Here is a 15,024-nt window from a genome sequence, read left to right as displayed (position 1 = left end):
TCACACCTGATCATCCTTCATTCCCTTCACCTGGTTCTCACGCCCATCTCACCTGCAACCCATTCCCTCGTTAGTCACTCACTACTTAGGTTCCCACACTTGCACTTGTCCTCTGCCAGATTGTCTTGTGTTTTGAGACCAAGTTCTCCAGCGTTCCATAGTCGGTTTCCCTGTTTCTGTCTGTTCTGTTCCTGCTGTTACTCCAGTAAAGGATTAGTATTTGCTTACTCTGTTTCGTCCATTGTGCTTGGGTCCCTGGTCTTCGATCCGTGACACATACTTTTACAATGGACCACTTCATCACGGAACAATCTGCTGGGCGATTGCAGACTAAAGACACATAACTCCACCTGATGACCTTGCCTCATGATCCATGGCGGGAGGGAGGGAAATAAAATAATAAGGTAATAATAAGAAAGATAGATTCATTATGTTTGTATATAAATTGGTGGATGAAGACCACCACAACCAATGGACGTGAGCCAGTGTGAGCGGAGATGCTCAGTGCTCCAACGGGGGAGCTTCTAGCTAGAATAAGCTCTGCCTGCTACAATAGTCAACATTGGGACCTCACAAGAGGAATCCTATATGAAGTTTCAGCGCACTCTGTTTAAGCGCCTTTTTCCCTGGACATTCAACCCTGTTTGTTTTGATTAGGACCGTGCACGTATAACTGTACGGGATGCAATACTCTGCTTTTTATTACTGAATAAATATTTGTGATTTTACCTCTCGACTCCGCTTGTCCGTTGAAAGCCTGAGCCGCACACTTGTTCCCTGCGTTTTTTTACGCACAACATTTGTCATGTCATGGGGGAATAAAGGGAAATATTTAAGGTGACTTTGTTGATAAATGATATTGAGTAATTGTGTCTCATAACAATTTTATTTCCGGGTCAGCAGAGGAGAGCATTGGAGATTTTACTGGACGGACTTTAGGGGTGTCAAACTAATTTTCTGCCTCGAAGTCATGTTTGACAGTCAAATAACACATAGTTCTAGCAGATCTCTTTAGTCTATTGCAGGATAATGCAGTGGTTTTATGGCACGGGTCACATCTGCTATGGGATAATAACAAGGGGTAGGCCAAATGGAACATGAGGTAGGTGCTTATTTGTGTGTGTGTGTGCTTATGCACGTGTGGTTGAAAGGGAGGACTAATGAGTCTCCTATGAGCTATTATTTGTACCTTAGTTCGTCCCTCTACAATAATAAAAGCCAACATTGCTAAGTTCCGTAACAGGAAGCTGCAACACAATACACACCTCTGCCAATTCAACTGATAAAGCATCCTCTTATGAAGTACAAAACTTTTCTTGGAACAAAAACAGTTACACAAGAGATTTTTTCTTTCATAATATGTGTCAGTTGTTTTTAAGTGTTTTGTGGAAATCTGAAAGGGACTCCAGCTGAATCACTGTATCTTACAGTGTTATATGATTCTCAGATTTTGAGACATTTCTGCATTATGTGTTCACACAGACTGTCCTTTGGGTCAAGATCAGCTGCACTGTAGTCTAATAGTCGGACGGCTAAGCTAATTATGAGATTGGTCTTAGAGTGCAGTGTCAGCTTAGAGTGATGTAAACACAGTTCAAAATGGCACCAATGACCCAGATCCATTCCTGGGTCCATGAATCAAAGCATTTCTATAGGAGCTTAAGTGTCTCTATTTATCGTAGCATTTAGATGTACTATTATTATAAGGCACAAAGCTGCAGAAGATACAACACAATGTGTGACAGGATATCAATCATATTAGATTAGAGTGATACTACATATATTAATATTCTCACTCTATTCATTGTTTGTGCACCCATTGTAAAGCATCAATATAGTATAAACCTTGTTTTAGGTTTGTTTTGTGACATCTGCCTCTCGGGACTACAGATGAAAAATAGCCTCTTGGCTAACGCTGGAGCATTTACAGAAATGTTTTTATTAATGTGCACTGTCCCTCATCAAATAAACCAAAGTTTAAAAAAATTGAAAACTATAACACCTAAGAGGTATGGGACATGGCCATCTTTTGGACCCATCCCTGGTTCCCCTAATAAATAATAAGGGAATTATGTGCATCTGATGCCATGACCTTCCAATTCAGTGGTGTGAGTGGGAGGAGAGAGAGAGAGAGAGAGAAGGCTTGAAACTCTAAACTGTGGGCGATAAGATAGATAAGTCCTTGCTTTAGAACAACTCATACTGATACTGACACTCACTGTGTGATGGAAGGTCTCATGTAGCTGCTAATGTAATCACCTCCTCGACCATCCACTGTCCAGATACTGACACAAACACACACACTTTTCTTGATTTTATGAAAAGTTCCTTGATATTTTGCTCTTTTAATCTCATTGTATCCTGACTCTTTGGAAATATTGTTGTTACATTCATGCCCATAAAGCATATGGTCATACATTGAGAGCGCGCGAGCGAGAGAGAGAGAGAGAGAGAGAGATCCCGGGACGTCAATCCGTGTGAGATGAGCCCTGGGAGAGAAGCAGAGTAATCCCTTGGAGTGGAAAGGAAGCATCAGCCCAGCGCGGATATCAGAGCTCTATAAAGTTGGATGTCACGCAAAAACTAGTTTTGATTTACTGAGGTTGACTGGTTGGCTGGTTTGGATGCTCAATAACCTCCAGACGCGCAACATGAAAGAGGAGGAAGGCAGCAGAGCGCACTGAGAGAGACAGTAGTGAGCGTTGTGTTAACGGCGTTAGAGTATGAAGGGATACGAGCTGAACTTGTGGTAGAATGGCACCTTATCTCACATGGATCACTGAGGGATGGCAGCTTTCCACCACCATCCGAGCGCTGACCTGCGGCGGCTCTTTCATCGGCTCACCATCGCGTCCTCTCTGAGCATCCTCTGCTTCTCCTTGGTTTATCTCCTCACCGGATGCTGTGAATCGGAGCTGACAGAAAACTCTGAGATAAAGGCACCCACACGCGAGTTCCTCGTGTCAGGGGCAGGATGGCCGTACGGGAGAAACGGAACCAGCGTTATCAAGGAGGTCACCACCACGACTGGCGAAGTCGCGTTCAGCGGTCTCCCCGGGCTGGAGTCGAACAGCTCAGGGAAAGAATGGACAGCCGCTCGGAGGTTACCGCAGGCCCTGATTATAGGGGTTAAAAAGGGAGGTACCCGGGCTCTACTGGAGTTTCTACGGCTCCACCCGGACATCCGTGCCTTGGGGTCAGAGCCGCACTTCTTCGACCGGCATTACGCACGGGGGCTAGACTGGTACAGGTACGCACACATTACGCACGGAATCCATCTCAGTAAAGTAATTGCATCTAGCATCACAACGAAATGTCCACATTGTATTGGTCTTCGTTATCTTTCGTTTCATAAACGTTATAAACTGCATCTAAAGCAAAGTCTTAACATCTCAGCGAGTGTCTCTCCTTGTCATAATTAGTGAACTTTCACTTGAGTCCTGCTTCCTGTGTTTTTGTGCATATGAATGAATTAATGTATTTGTGTTGTCTGCATACCCAAATACATTCCACAGAGATAGGTGACAGTCAAAAAGATGCTGCCATCTCTGTGTGTGTGTGTGTGTGTGTGTACAGTAGAGAGAGAGAGAGAAAAGGGGGAGGCTTGCAGGATGAGTTCTCACAGAGCAACACAGTAATCATCTCTGCTTTGGAGCCTGAGCCAGATGTTACATTTGCCATGTGGCTTTGTTCTCAGCCGGTGATACTTGGAAGTACTCAGAACAGATGTGACGCACTCATGAGATACAAGGGACATCAAGATATTTTCCTTGTAACTCGTGAGGATATTAAGATTCAAGTTGCTCAATCTGCTTGAGGATAATTTGGGAAGATAGCTCAGACATCTGAGTTTCATTTAGCTTTTTCTAATTGTGCGTACTGTAAGTGCATGAACATATAGATCCACAAATTGCTCTAATACCAGATATCTTTTTTTTATGAGCTGTGTGTAGTAAACTAGTTTACAGAGGCTCAATAATGACATTCGCTTTATTCTCTGTGGATGGTCTTTTTAAGTTGATATGACGGACGCAGACAGAAGAACACACCACCATGTGAAAGTTGTGGGATGTATACAGAGATGTGCAGCATGTGTGCTGTGTGTTCACAGCACACCAGGTGCTGTGAATGTGACACCAGATTGTCACGTCTTTCCCTTGGGCCAGATGGGACTCGCTGCATGTCAAGCCACTTGACATCACTGCAAGCTCTGTCAATTGACCTCTGACTCCAGGTCACTTTATGCTGTGAGTTAATGATGTGTTCACACAACCTCACGACACACAGCACACACCTCAACTGTTAAAGGAAATATGTATTTGTGTTGCTTGCTCAAACAGAAACAACTAAAAATAAATAAAAATAAAAGTCTGATGGAGCAAAAAACACAAGCAGTCAGAAAGCTTGTTAAAAAGACAATAGTTTAGGTGGATTATTAAACCCCTTTATAGAGAAAGAAAACTAAAAGTCAGGCTGATGGGAGACTCTTGACCCACCTGCCAGCTGGACAGTGGCGTGTTCAGACTTTTTTGACCTGGGTGACCCATGGGGCACAGACTGAGGTTGCATCACACCAAATTAGGTGTTGCGGTGAAAAAGTCAGTTCTCCTGTTACATTGAATGTGGGTAATGCATTTGTGCGAGGTGTTCAGCTGGTCAGCATACATTTATTGTGCTTGGCTCCATCTCCTTACATCGAGTGGCCAGAGTCGCTTACGCTCTGCCGCTCTGAGATTGTGGCGCTCTGAATAACTCAATACATTCCAACATCTCTATACAAATGGTAAAAGGCTTGGCAATAATTCAATATGATCATTCAGTCTTTCAATAGAATTGAGATTAACTCATCGTTACTCATGTTTAAATATCGAGATCGTTATCTAATTACATTGTCTAAATTCAATTCAATTCAGTTTATTTTGTATAGCCCAAAATCACAAATGACAAATTTGCCTCAGAGGGCTTTACCATCTATACACATACGACACACAGACCTCACATAGGATCAGGAAAAACTTCTCCCCAAAAAAGGGACAAAAAGGGAAGAAACCTCCGAGAGAGCAACAGAGGAGGATCCCTCTCCCTGGATGAACAGAAGTGCAATAGATTTACACAATGAACAACGTAACAGAGTTAAATCGAGTTTGACAATGCTGTTTAATAGTTCATTAGAAACTTTCTTTTTTTCTATTTTAGTACACTGCAATGCACTGTGAGCTCTTCATTGTGTTAAATTCCAGACAGGTATTCTGCACAGAGTTGGTGGAAGTATTTTGCTTCATGACAGACCAACACATTAAATTCTCTAATAAAGAAATTGGAAAGTAACATATTGACGGAATCCTATTCTTTGTGGTTACTATAAATTATGATAGCATGCATACTCATGCGGGATATATCTATTTCAGAGGAAGGCTAGCTTGCTTCAACTTTTACAAGTTTATTTTTCATTATCAGAACTTTTAGAGTAGAACACTTATACATTGATCCCATTTGAATTGCAATGATAGAGCACTGTGCTGCAAACAAACCTGAACCACGTTCTCCCTTTTGCTGTAAAGATTCATTAAGCACAGCTGTGTTAAGCACTTCTTCAGTGATTACCATCTTACAGTACAAAAAGAAAAAGCCAGCAAGGAAACTGAAAAGTGGTTGTAGTGCTCCACCCAGAGTCTCAGAAATGTTGGACACCGGACAGTTTGGGTAGTCATTTGACTATTTGCCTCTGTTTTCTCTTGACCTAACCTCAGGTGTTGTGTAAAACCTGTGTGACTGGCCATATTTCTTGCCTGTTGACTTCTTTGTCTCAATTTGAGAAGTTAACAGACAACATGCCTGACATGAAGCCATGAATTATGGTCCAAAATATGAAAGTAAGACACAGGTTGTACAAAAAACAGATGTTTGCTTTGATATCAATCAGCGTTATTGTCAACATTACATGTGTGTGTAGGTGCTTTGTTCTCTTTGTTCTATCCCGAACATAAGATATATAGCGTATGATTCTCAGAATCACTCCTCGTCTCTCTCAGAGTAAAACACGAGAGCCCCTGACAAAGGTCCACTAATGCCTTTTGCAATGGTGTATAAAGTACCCAAAAGCAATAATTGAGTAAAAGTAAAGATACCTTACTGGAAAATGACTCCAGTAAAAGTAAAAGTCACCTATGAGAATACTACTTGAGTAAAAGTATTAAACTATCTGATATTTATTGTACTTAAGTATCAAAAGAAATGTTCTGATAGTAAATGTACTTAAGTATTGAAAGTAAAAGTACAAGTAAATGCTGTTAATAAAAAAGCAAATGGTCAGAATTTTCAAAATGATGCAGTTTATTCTTTTAAGTGCTGTGGCCACCATGACCAAGGACAAGGAGTTGTGTTGGACATAATTGGGTTGACTGTGATCCATCCAGGAGAAACAATGTTCAAGATAATATATTGTACATACGTATACTTTTGCATCTACTATGAACTTATCATCATAATTCTTCGAAAAGCAATATGACACTATGAAGGAGTTCTAACAGTGCGTTTATAAGTATGCTCATTCCGACTAGAGGATGTAGAGGGCAAATGCATAATATTGTGTTCAGCAAAAAATATCAACTTGATGCATCAGGTCCGTGTTTTGCGAAAGGACACCTGCCTTGTAAACTCCTCTGGGCCTGATTTGAGCACAATAGGCAAAGATTTTGCTCAAGCTGAATCTGCAATTGGGCGACTGCTACCATCACAACTCGATCTGATCATCCACAAAATGACTCAAATATCAAAACATGATCAATACTAAAGCAGCACCAAAAGTAACAACCCAGTCATTCCTTGAAACTGACAAATGTCCTGTTGATCTTCAAAATACTCTATTCTTTTTTGGGCTGAAGACTAGCCCTGCGATGCTAAATAGCCTTTCACAGGCCGCTGAGGCGGGTACAGGTGTGTTCAGCTTCAGACAGCTGTCTGTGAAGCTATGCACACAGCCTGCGCACTTTGACGCAGTTCAAATTGTAATGCGGCTCCTGTCACAATCCTATGGTGTGGTGGCTAGCTAACGTTAAGTTAGCTAACATTAGCCAACTAGTACTGCACTGATTATAGCTAAGATGACTCAAATCAACAATCACACAACTGTCAACACTTCCTCAGCTCACTAACTCGCTAACATACACCGTGTATAGCTACATTAGAAGATCCGGAGCATGTCTCCCCACTCCAAAGATATACTCCAATCCAGTGTTGGTCTTCGTCACCACCGTCGTTTGTTGCGGGAGTAGCAGGTGCTTCCATTTCTGCTTCCATCGTGACATCAGTCATCTCCTCATGTCGTCGCTCGCTAGCCAAGTTAGCATCCTGGGCATCACTGGGAATCAAAAGAACGCGGCTTTGAGAGCACTTGTTTACAGTTGCGCAATAACGTGACTAACCAATGATTTAAGTTGCAAGCTAGGACCACTGATTCAACCTGCTTGTTGGAGTCTGTGTTCCACCACAGTCCCCGACATTGGTCTCATGATTCATTTGTTTTCTAAAGATAGATTTGATTTTGTAGCAAGTAACGAGGGTTTCAGGGCAAATGTGTTTTCTTTGCAAAATGTAGTGAAGTAAAAGTGAAAGTAAACAGAAATATAAATAGTAAAAAGTAAAGTTCAGATATCCAAAAAAACGACTTAAGTACATTAACGAAGTATTTCTATTTCGTTACTATATACCACTGTGTTTGGAGTGGAGATTGGATCTGCAATGAGCACTGAGATGGACTGGAAGTTTCCTCCTCACTGTGTTGTCTGGGAATCAATAGCTCTATCTCCTCGCTCTGACCTTGAGTTGACTCCAGCATTAGCACAGTTAATGTCCGTCAGCTCGGCTTCTGTTACAATTAGCAGGAAGCTTTATTCTACATTGGCGTAATCCCTCCACATAGGCACACAGGGGTCATGTTACCCACAGCCATTTCTCTCTCTGCAGCTCTGGAGGAAGCCATTAAAATTGCTCAGCTGGAAATTCACATCTCACTCGTGATGTTTTCATGCTGAAGTTTGTTTGCATGACAGTTGCACACTGAAAAACAGGGTAGATAAAATAGAGGGTGATGAGATACAGCATGGGTGGACCTGGAGGTTAAAGAGTGAAGTGAGTGTTACCACACACATCCACCTGGGGGACCGTCATCAGAGCTGGGCTTGTGTGTTTGTGTGTAAGGCTGACTCAATCAGGTTCTATCACAGTCTGGAGACCATTCTGACCTTGACAGTGGAGTAGGTTGTATTTTTATTCTTGAGGTACAGTGAGATTCATTAATAAATTATCGATAGTAACTGGCACAGCATTAAACTGATGCTGCTGCAGTTTATTTCCAAGAAGTCACTTTAAAAAAAAATATTATAGAGAACACAACACTTATCAAGCAAAGCACTAAGAGCTTGGTTTGGTGGTGGACAATCTTTCAACAAAGTTTATTATTCGATGTGAAACAAGTACATTTATATATATATATATATATATATATATATATATATATATATATATATATATATATGTTTTTGTTCTCCTGTTTAAGATCTATACAGATAAGTAAACAAAAGCAGCTTCTCATTTTTAGCTGATAACCATCCACACTGTGAACATACTCACCTACAAGTAAAAGTCCTTACTTGAATAAGAATATGCAAGTATTATCTGCTAAATGTACTCTGCATGAAAAGTAAAAGACTCATTGGGCATTAATTCTCTGTCAGTGTTTTCCTATGATTTTAATTTTCGATGAATAATAGTAATGAGTGGACCACGATCCAGACCTCCACAATCCATGAAACGGAAGGAAGTAGAGAAGAGGAGCATCAGCAGGGCTATGGCAGGAGTCAGGGCCACGGAGGCAGGACGCCGGCCCATTAGGCAATAGGCAGAAAGAGTCAGAGCCAATGATGAAGGAGGCTAGGCCCAGACACAGCCGGGCCCAATGGACCCTGTGAGATGAGAAGGCACAAAGACTCCGGGGAAGAAGTAGAGTTAGTAATATGCAATAAAGAGACGTGAATTCATCCAGGAGGACATTATTTTTACATAATGTTGGGTTGTTGAAGCTACAGCAATGCATCATATTCAAATATCCTTACATGTTTGTCCTGTGAGAACCACATATCGCTTAAAAGAATACAATGTCAGCTGGTATTGGCTCCAGCGCCTGAATAGGATAAGCGGTTTGGATAATGGAATGGCATTTTTTAATATTACTATGTTTCAGGATTTGAGAAAGAAGACCAATTTGTTTTAAAGCAGTAGATCTTAGAAATCTACATTTGAGTAAATATTTTGTCGACTGAAGCAAATTCTATACTGGAAATTCAACCTTTGTTTCATTCTAATTATAAGTGTCGTGCTGTCAGAGTGCACCAGAGCATCACTCCACTTTTGAGGAAAGTGAGGAACTAGATTTTTTTTTCAGTTTGCATAATATTTTTTTATTGACAGGCCATTGTTTTAAGCGCTTGAGGATGCAATCATCACTAACTAACACTAAGCATCCAATGTTGCAAGAGAATCAATAGGGTGAAGCTGTACTGGCAATGCTCTCTATGCTCTGCCCTCTCATCGATTTCATACAGTATAATGCAGCTGTGGACAGATACTGTAAGAATCCGCAACATTCATTTATAGATCAATGCAGAGTGACTTAGGCTATTTTAACCAAATTAAATGTTAGTTCCTTTGCCGAGTTTGGCTGGCGAGTGTTCATAATAAATAAATGTTAATTGTTCTAAGCATTAATCAGTTTTTTGCAACACGTCTGTAGCTAATATTTAGTTTGAAACACAGGAGCAACATATATTAGCTTGTATCATTGAGGCTCACATAAAAGGTCAAAGTTGTCATATTGTAACCGGTTGTATATGGATCCAAATGCAACACACAAGATTCCAGGGATCTTTTACATTTATTTCCAGCTTCAGTCTGTGAGAGAGTGCTAGAGAGTCTGGCAGGAAAACCGAAGAACAATCTGGCAAGGTGTGTATGGGAGGCAGAAGTCTATATATGCTTCATTTATGAGAGGCAGGTGAGTGAACAGGTGAAGGGAGTTAAACTGATGAGGAGAGAGTGACTGACAAGTTGAGTGGGAACTTTTCATATTGACTTTTAAGGTGAGTCGATTAATTCACAATGCGACTCATGCATTGAGTAAAATAGAAAAGAAACATTCCACTTTAAAAGTTGCTTTTGGACTTCTGGAATGCAGCGTGCGGGGTAGACATGTACGCTGCTCGCTCCCACATCTAGACGTTTCATCTACCTTTTTTATGTCCAAACCTAAGGGCAAAGTAGATAAAAGTCTCTCTGCACCGTCCTCTACGTCGGCTAGCGCTAGCATTAGCATGGCGGAGATTGGCTCACTACTGGAGGAGCACAGGCGTGTGCTTGCTGCCGACTTCAAAACATAATTCGACTCGTTGACTTCAACGTTGGACACCCTGCACACAAAGGTCGCTGACCATGGGCAGCGAATATCCTCCTTGGAAGACAATGCCACCGACACTGACCTCCGCATCCAACAACTAGAGACAGCGTGCTCCACCATGCAACGGGATAACGAGGCCTTACGGACCAAGATGGCCGACCTAGAGGGTCGTAGCAGACGACAGAATATAAGGATAATCGGCCTACCTGAGAACACAGAAGGCAACCGTCTTGTGTACACCGGGTGGCGCTTTAAGATTTGTTAATTGGAATGTTAAGGGTATGAACTCCCCTGTCAAACGCAACAAAGTGTTTAATCACCTTACACGTTTAAACACTAAAATAGCCTTTTTACAAGAAACTCACCTTCTGCCGTCAGATCACCTTAACCCTTGTATGGTGTTCATTGTTTTGTTACTCAGCAGGTGTTGTGGGTCTGTTGGACCCGCCGTATTTTTGGGTGTATTTAATTCAACACAATCAAACTATTTTATGTTAAAATACTCAACAGATGTTTTCTTCAACCCAATTAGAAGCAATATAAACAGCAAATATGGTTAATATTTGCCCTTTAACTTTGTTATCACACATTTACAAATTAAAGTGCTACTCGTTTTTTGGGGTTTTGTTGATAAAATCAAGAAAATCAATTATAATCAAGATGTGAGTGGACAAAATTCAACACATTTACAAATGTAGCAAGGTTGTTCATAACTATTGAATTTCACTGAATTTCATTAGTAATCAGGTCATTTTACATAACACAACACACAGTTTACATTGAACACATTACATTGTTGAAAACATTACCTTTTCATACCAGCCTATACAACACCAGCCTATTCAACACATGAGTGGCAGAGTTTTACTGTGTGTGTGTTGCATATGTACTTCTTGCACTTGATGCATGTATATTGCATCTTTCTGTCCGTCTTGGGTCCACACACTTCGCAGCGTTTCTTTTTGTTGCTGCCGGCCGCAACCTAGAAAGATGAAAAGATCATGAATTTTACTAAAACCTCTGTCTCGCAAGGTATGAGTGTCAAACATATACTGCAACAGCATCACACACTTACCTCAGGCTCTGCAGATGGTGGTTCTGTAGGTTGGGTGGATGGGGCACTGGCATTGTCCTCCTGAATCCTCCTCACGGTGGCTGCAGAGGCTGAGGTTCTCGGAACATGCTGTCTTCTCAGGATTTGTGGTTTCACCAGTGCCTTTCCAAGTTCCTCGAGAAAGAGGCGTCTCCTCTGGAGCTTCCCCCTGTTCCACTCTGGGTTCAATGCCATCCAGATGACAAAGGCGTTGTACGCCGAGATGTCCAGAATGTCAAAGAAAATCACCAGTGGCCAGCGTAGGGTCCTCCTCTTGCAGCTGTAGGCAGACACCAGCTTGTCCATGTTGTCCACCCCTCCTTTTGTGGCATTGTAGTCCATGATTATCTCTGGTTTCTGATGCTCCAGGCCACAGATTCTTCCATCCCTGTGCAGTGTACTCATGAGTACCACATTATTGGTTTTCTTTGGCACATAGGATACCAGGGACGTGTCAGCCGTGTAGACAAACTTGGACGAGTTGACAGGCCTGTTCTTTGTAGGCAGCAATTGAGGAGGGAGCTCAGACCGGTTTTTTCTCATCGTTCCTACCATGGTCAGCTTCCTCTTTAGAAGCTCCTGTCCCAGCTTGTACGATGTAAAAAAATTGTCACATGTGATATTATGTCCACTGAGTCCCTGAGCCATGTCCAGGACACACACACACACACACACACACACACCTATACACACACACACCTATACACACGCACACACACACACACACCTATACACACGCACACACACACACTTACAGCAGGCCCAGACATGAGGAGGACAGACTGAAGGTACACAGGACCTACAATTTCCACACTTTTATTATCCCGGGTCCAGTGGACCCGAACACCCTGTGTGTAATATAAATGTGTAGGGGGGGTTACGGTGTGCGGTCGATGAAAATGTTGTCTGATATATGTTCTTCGCAGAAAATGAGCCAAGGCCATTAAGTTTGAGCTTAAAAAAATAATGAATCATATTATTTTTGTTTCGATGAAAAATGATGTAATTCAGATGTTTATGGAGCAATATGCAGTCGCAGATGCCTGGCGCTTTCTCAACCCTAGTACTAAACAGTTTTCTTTTTTTCTCCTCCATGGCACATTCTCCCGTATTGATTACTTTCTCATTGATAGAAAACTTCTACCATCTGTTAGTTCATGCTCCTACAATCCCATTGTGATATCTGACCATGCAACAGTGGTTGTTAACATCTCTCTTCCTGGTAGAACTATGAAATGCTCCACCTGGCGCTTTAATTCTTTATTGCTCTCTGACCCAAACTTTGTTTTGACCATTAAGAACCGCATTGATCTTTTTATCTCTACCAATATTAACCCAGATACATCGGCAGCAGTCATCTGGGAGGCATGCAAAGCTTACCTGAGAGGAGAGATAATATCTTACTCAGCTTATCAGAGAAAGATCACCTCAGAGAAAAGTGCTAGCCTTGCTAGAGATATATCAGAACTTCAGTCTAAATGTGTGGACTCACCCAATGCAGATCTCTTAAAAGAATTAATTATGAAAAAGGCCAAATTTGATCTCCTGGCTTCCAACGATGCTGCAGAGTCACTAAACTATTATGAGTTTGGAGACAAACCTAGTAAACTGCTTGCACACCAACTCCGACAAGCATCCTCATCACAACATATAACTCAGATCAGTTCTATCGATGGGACAACTATTGACCCACAGGTAATTAACACCCATTTCAGAGACTTCTATGCCAAATTATACACCTCTGAATGTGTGGCTGATGAGAAACAATATGACGTTTTTTTTAACTCTTTAGAGATTCCCTCCATTGACAGCGCAACATCATCTAGACTGGATGAACCCTTTTCGATTGGTGAACTCAGGAGTGCTTTAATGCTGATGCAGAGTGGTAAATGCCCAGGCCCAGATGGTCTCCCGGCTGAAGTTTATAAAACATTCTCAGATCAATTAGCTCCAATTTTACTTAACATGTTCAATGAATCCATGCAAAATGGCAATCTTCCCCCCACGTTAAGACAGGCCACTATTTCTCTCCTTTTAAAAAAGGACAAAGATCCACTTTCTTGTGGTAACTACCGTCCCATCTCTCTGTTATGTGCAGATGTTAAACTCTTGGCCAAAATGCTGGCTAGGCATTTGGAGACTGTACTACCAACTATTGTAGGTACTGACCAAACAGGGTTTGTTAAAGACCGGCACTCTTTTCATAATGTTAGACGTTTATTTGATATTGTTTATGCACCGACACCCTCCGACACCCCTGAGGTGGTTATCTCCATGGATGCAGAGAAGGCATTTGACCGTGTAGAATGGTCCTACCTGTTCTCTTTGTTAAAACGTTTTGGCTTTGGTAATACCTTCATATCATGGATTAGGCTTTTGTATACGTCCCCCCAAGCTTGTCTTCGCACAAACAATGATTATTCTGACTACTTCCCCCTCAAGCGTGGGACCCGTCAGGGGTGTCCACTCTCTCCACTCTTGTTCGCCATTGCCATTGAACCACTGGCGGTGGCCCTAAGATCAAGTCAGATTCCAGGTATTTCAAGGGGTGGTATGCGGATGACCTCTCACTTTTTGTCTCTGACTTAGACAGAGCTTTCCCTCTTGTCTTACACTTACTGGAGGAGTTTGGTCAAATTTCAGGCTACAAACTAAATTTCCAAAAAAGTGAATTAATGCCGCTCAATGCTGGAACCATCGCATATCCATTGGCTGACTTACCTTTCATAACATCTCTTGAACATTTTAAGTACTTAGGTGTCTGTATAACCAAAAAATACTCAGACTTATATACATTTAATTTCTCCCCTCTTCTGGCGAGGCTGACTCAGCCAGCGGTGGTCTCTTTTGCCTCTCTCTCTTGCCGGGTGGATAAACTGTGTTAAAATGAATGTGCTCCCGAAATTTCTATATCTCTTCCAATGTATACCTATTTTCCTTATTAAACGTTTCTTTCGCTCACTTGACCACACAATCTCCCAATTCTTATGGAACAAGAAGCCCCCTAGAATTAAAAAAGGCACTTTACAAAAAACTAAGGAGCTGATTGGTCTAGCCCTCCCCAACTTCTTACTCAAACAAACACAACAAACATTAGAGCCTTGTTACACTGCTGTTGCACTAATGACCAACCCCCACCCTGGCTACAGGTTGAGGGGGCCTCATGTGGGTCATCATCTCTGATGTCCCTCCTGTGCTTTCCCACAACTATTCCATCATATGTGTATTCAGACAGTGTTGTTGTAAAAAAACTGCCTTAAAATCTGGACACAATTTAAACAACAATTTACATTGCAATCTACACCTGGTCTGGCTCCTGTTTACTCTGTTCACTCCATCCATTATGGATAATGCTTTCTTAATCTGGAGAGACAAAGGATTTTAGAGAATTTTATCCTTTAACCATCTTTACATTGATGGTAAATTTGCTTCTTTTGGTCAGTTAGCACAGGCTTATAACTTGCCTTCAACCCACTTTTTC

General features: G+C 41.7%; 1 protein-coding gene across 1 annotated transcript in view; it reads left to right on the top strand.

Annotated features, from left to right (window-relative positions):
- The first annotated feature begins 2,786 nt into the window (after positions 1 to 2,786).
- Positions 2,787 to 15,024, top strand: part of hs3st3l (heparan sulfate (glucosamine) 3-O-sulfotransferase 3-like) — a 31,791-nt gene continuing 19,553 nt past the window's right edge. Inside the window, 1 exon segment of the mRNA XM_034558838.1 lies at positions 2,787 to 3,250. Within this exon segment, the coding sequence (XP_034414729.1) occupies positions 2,787 to 3,250 (464 nt within the window).

Source organism: Cyclopterus lumpus, chromosome 19 (assembly GCF_009769545.1).
Source record: "Cyclopterus lumpus isolate fCycLum1 chromosome 19, fCycLum1.pri, whole genome shotgun sequence".
NCBI lineage: Eukaryota > Metazoa > Chordata > Actinopteri > Perciformes > Cyclopteridae > Cyclopterus > Cyclopterus lumpus.
This window is presented reverse-complemented; position numbering and strand designations above follow the sequence as displayed.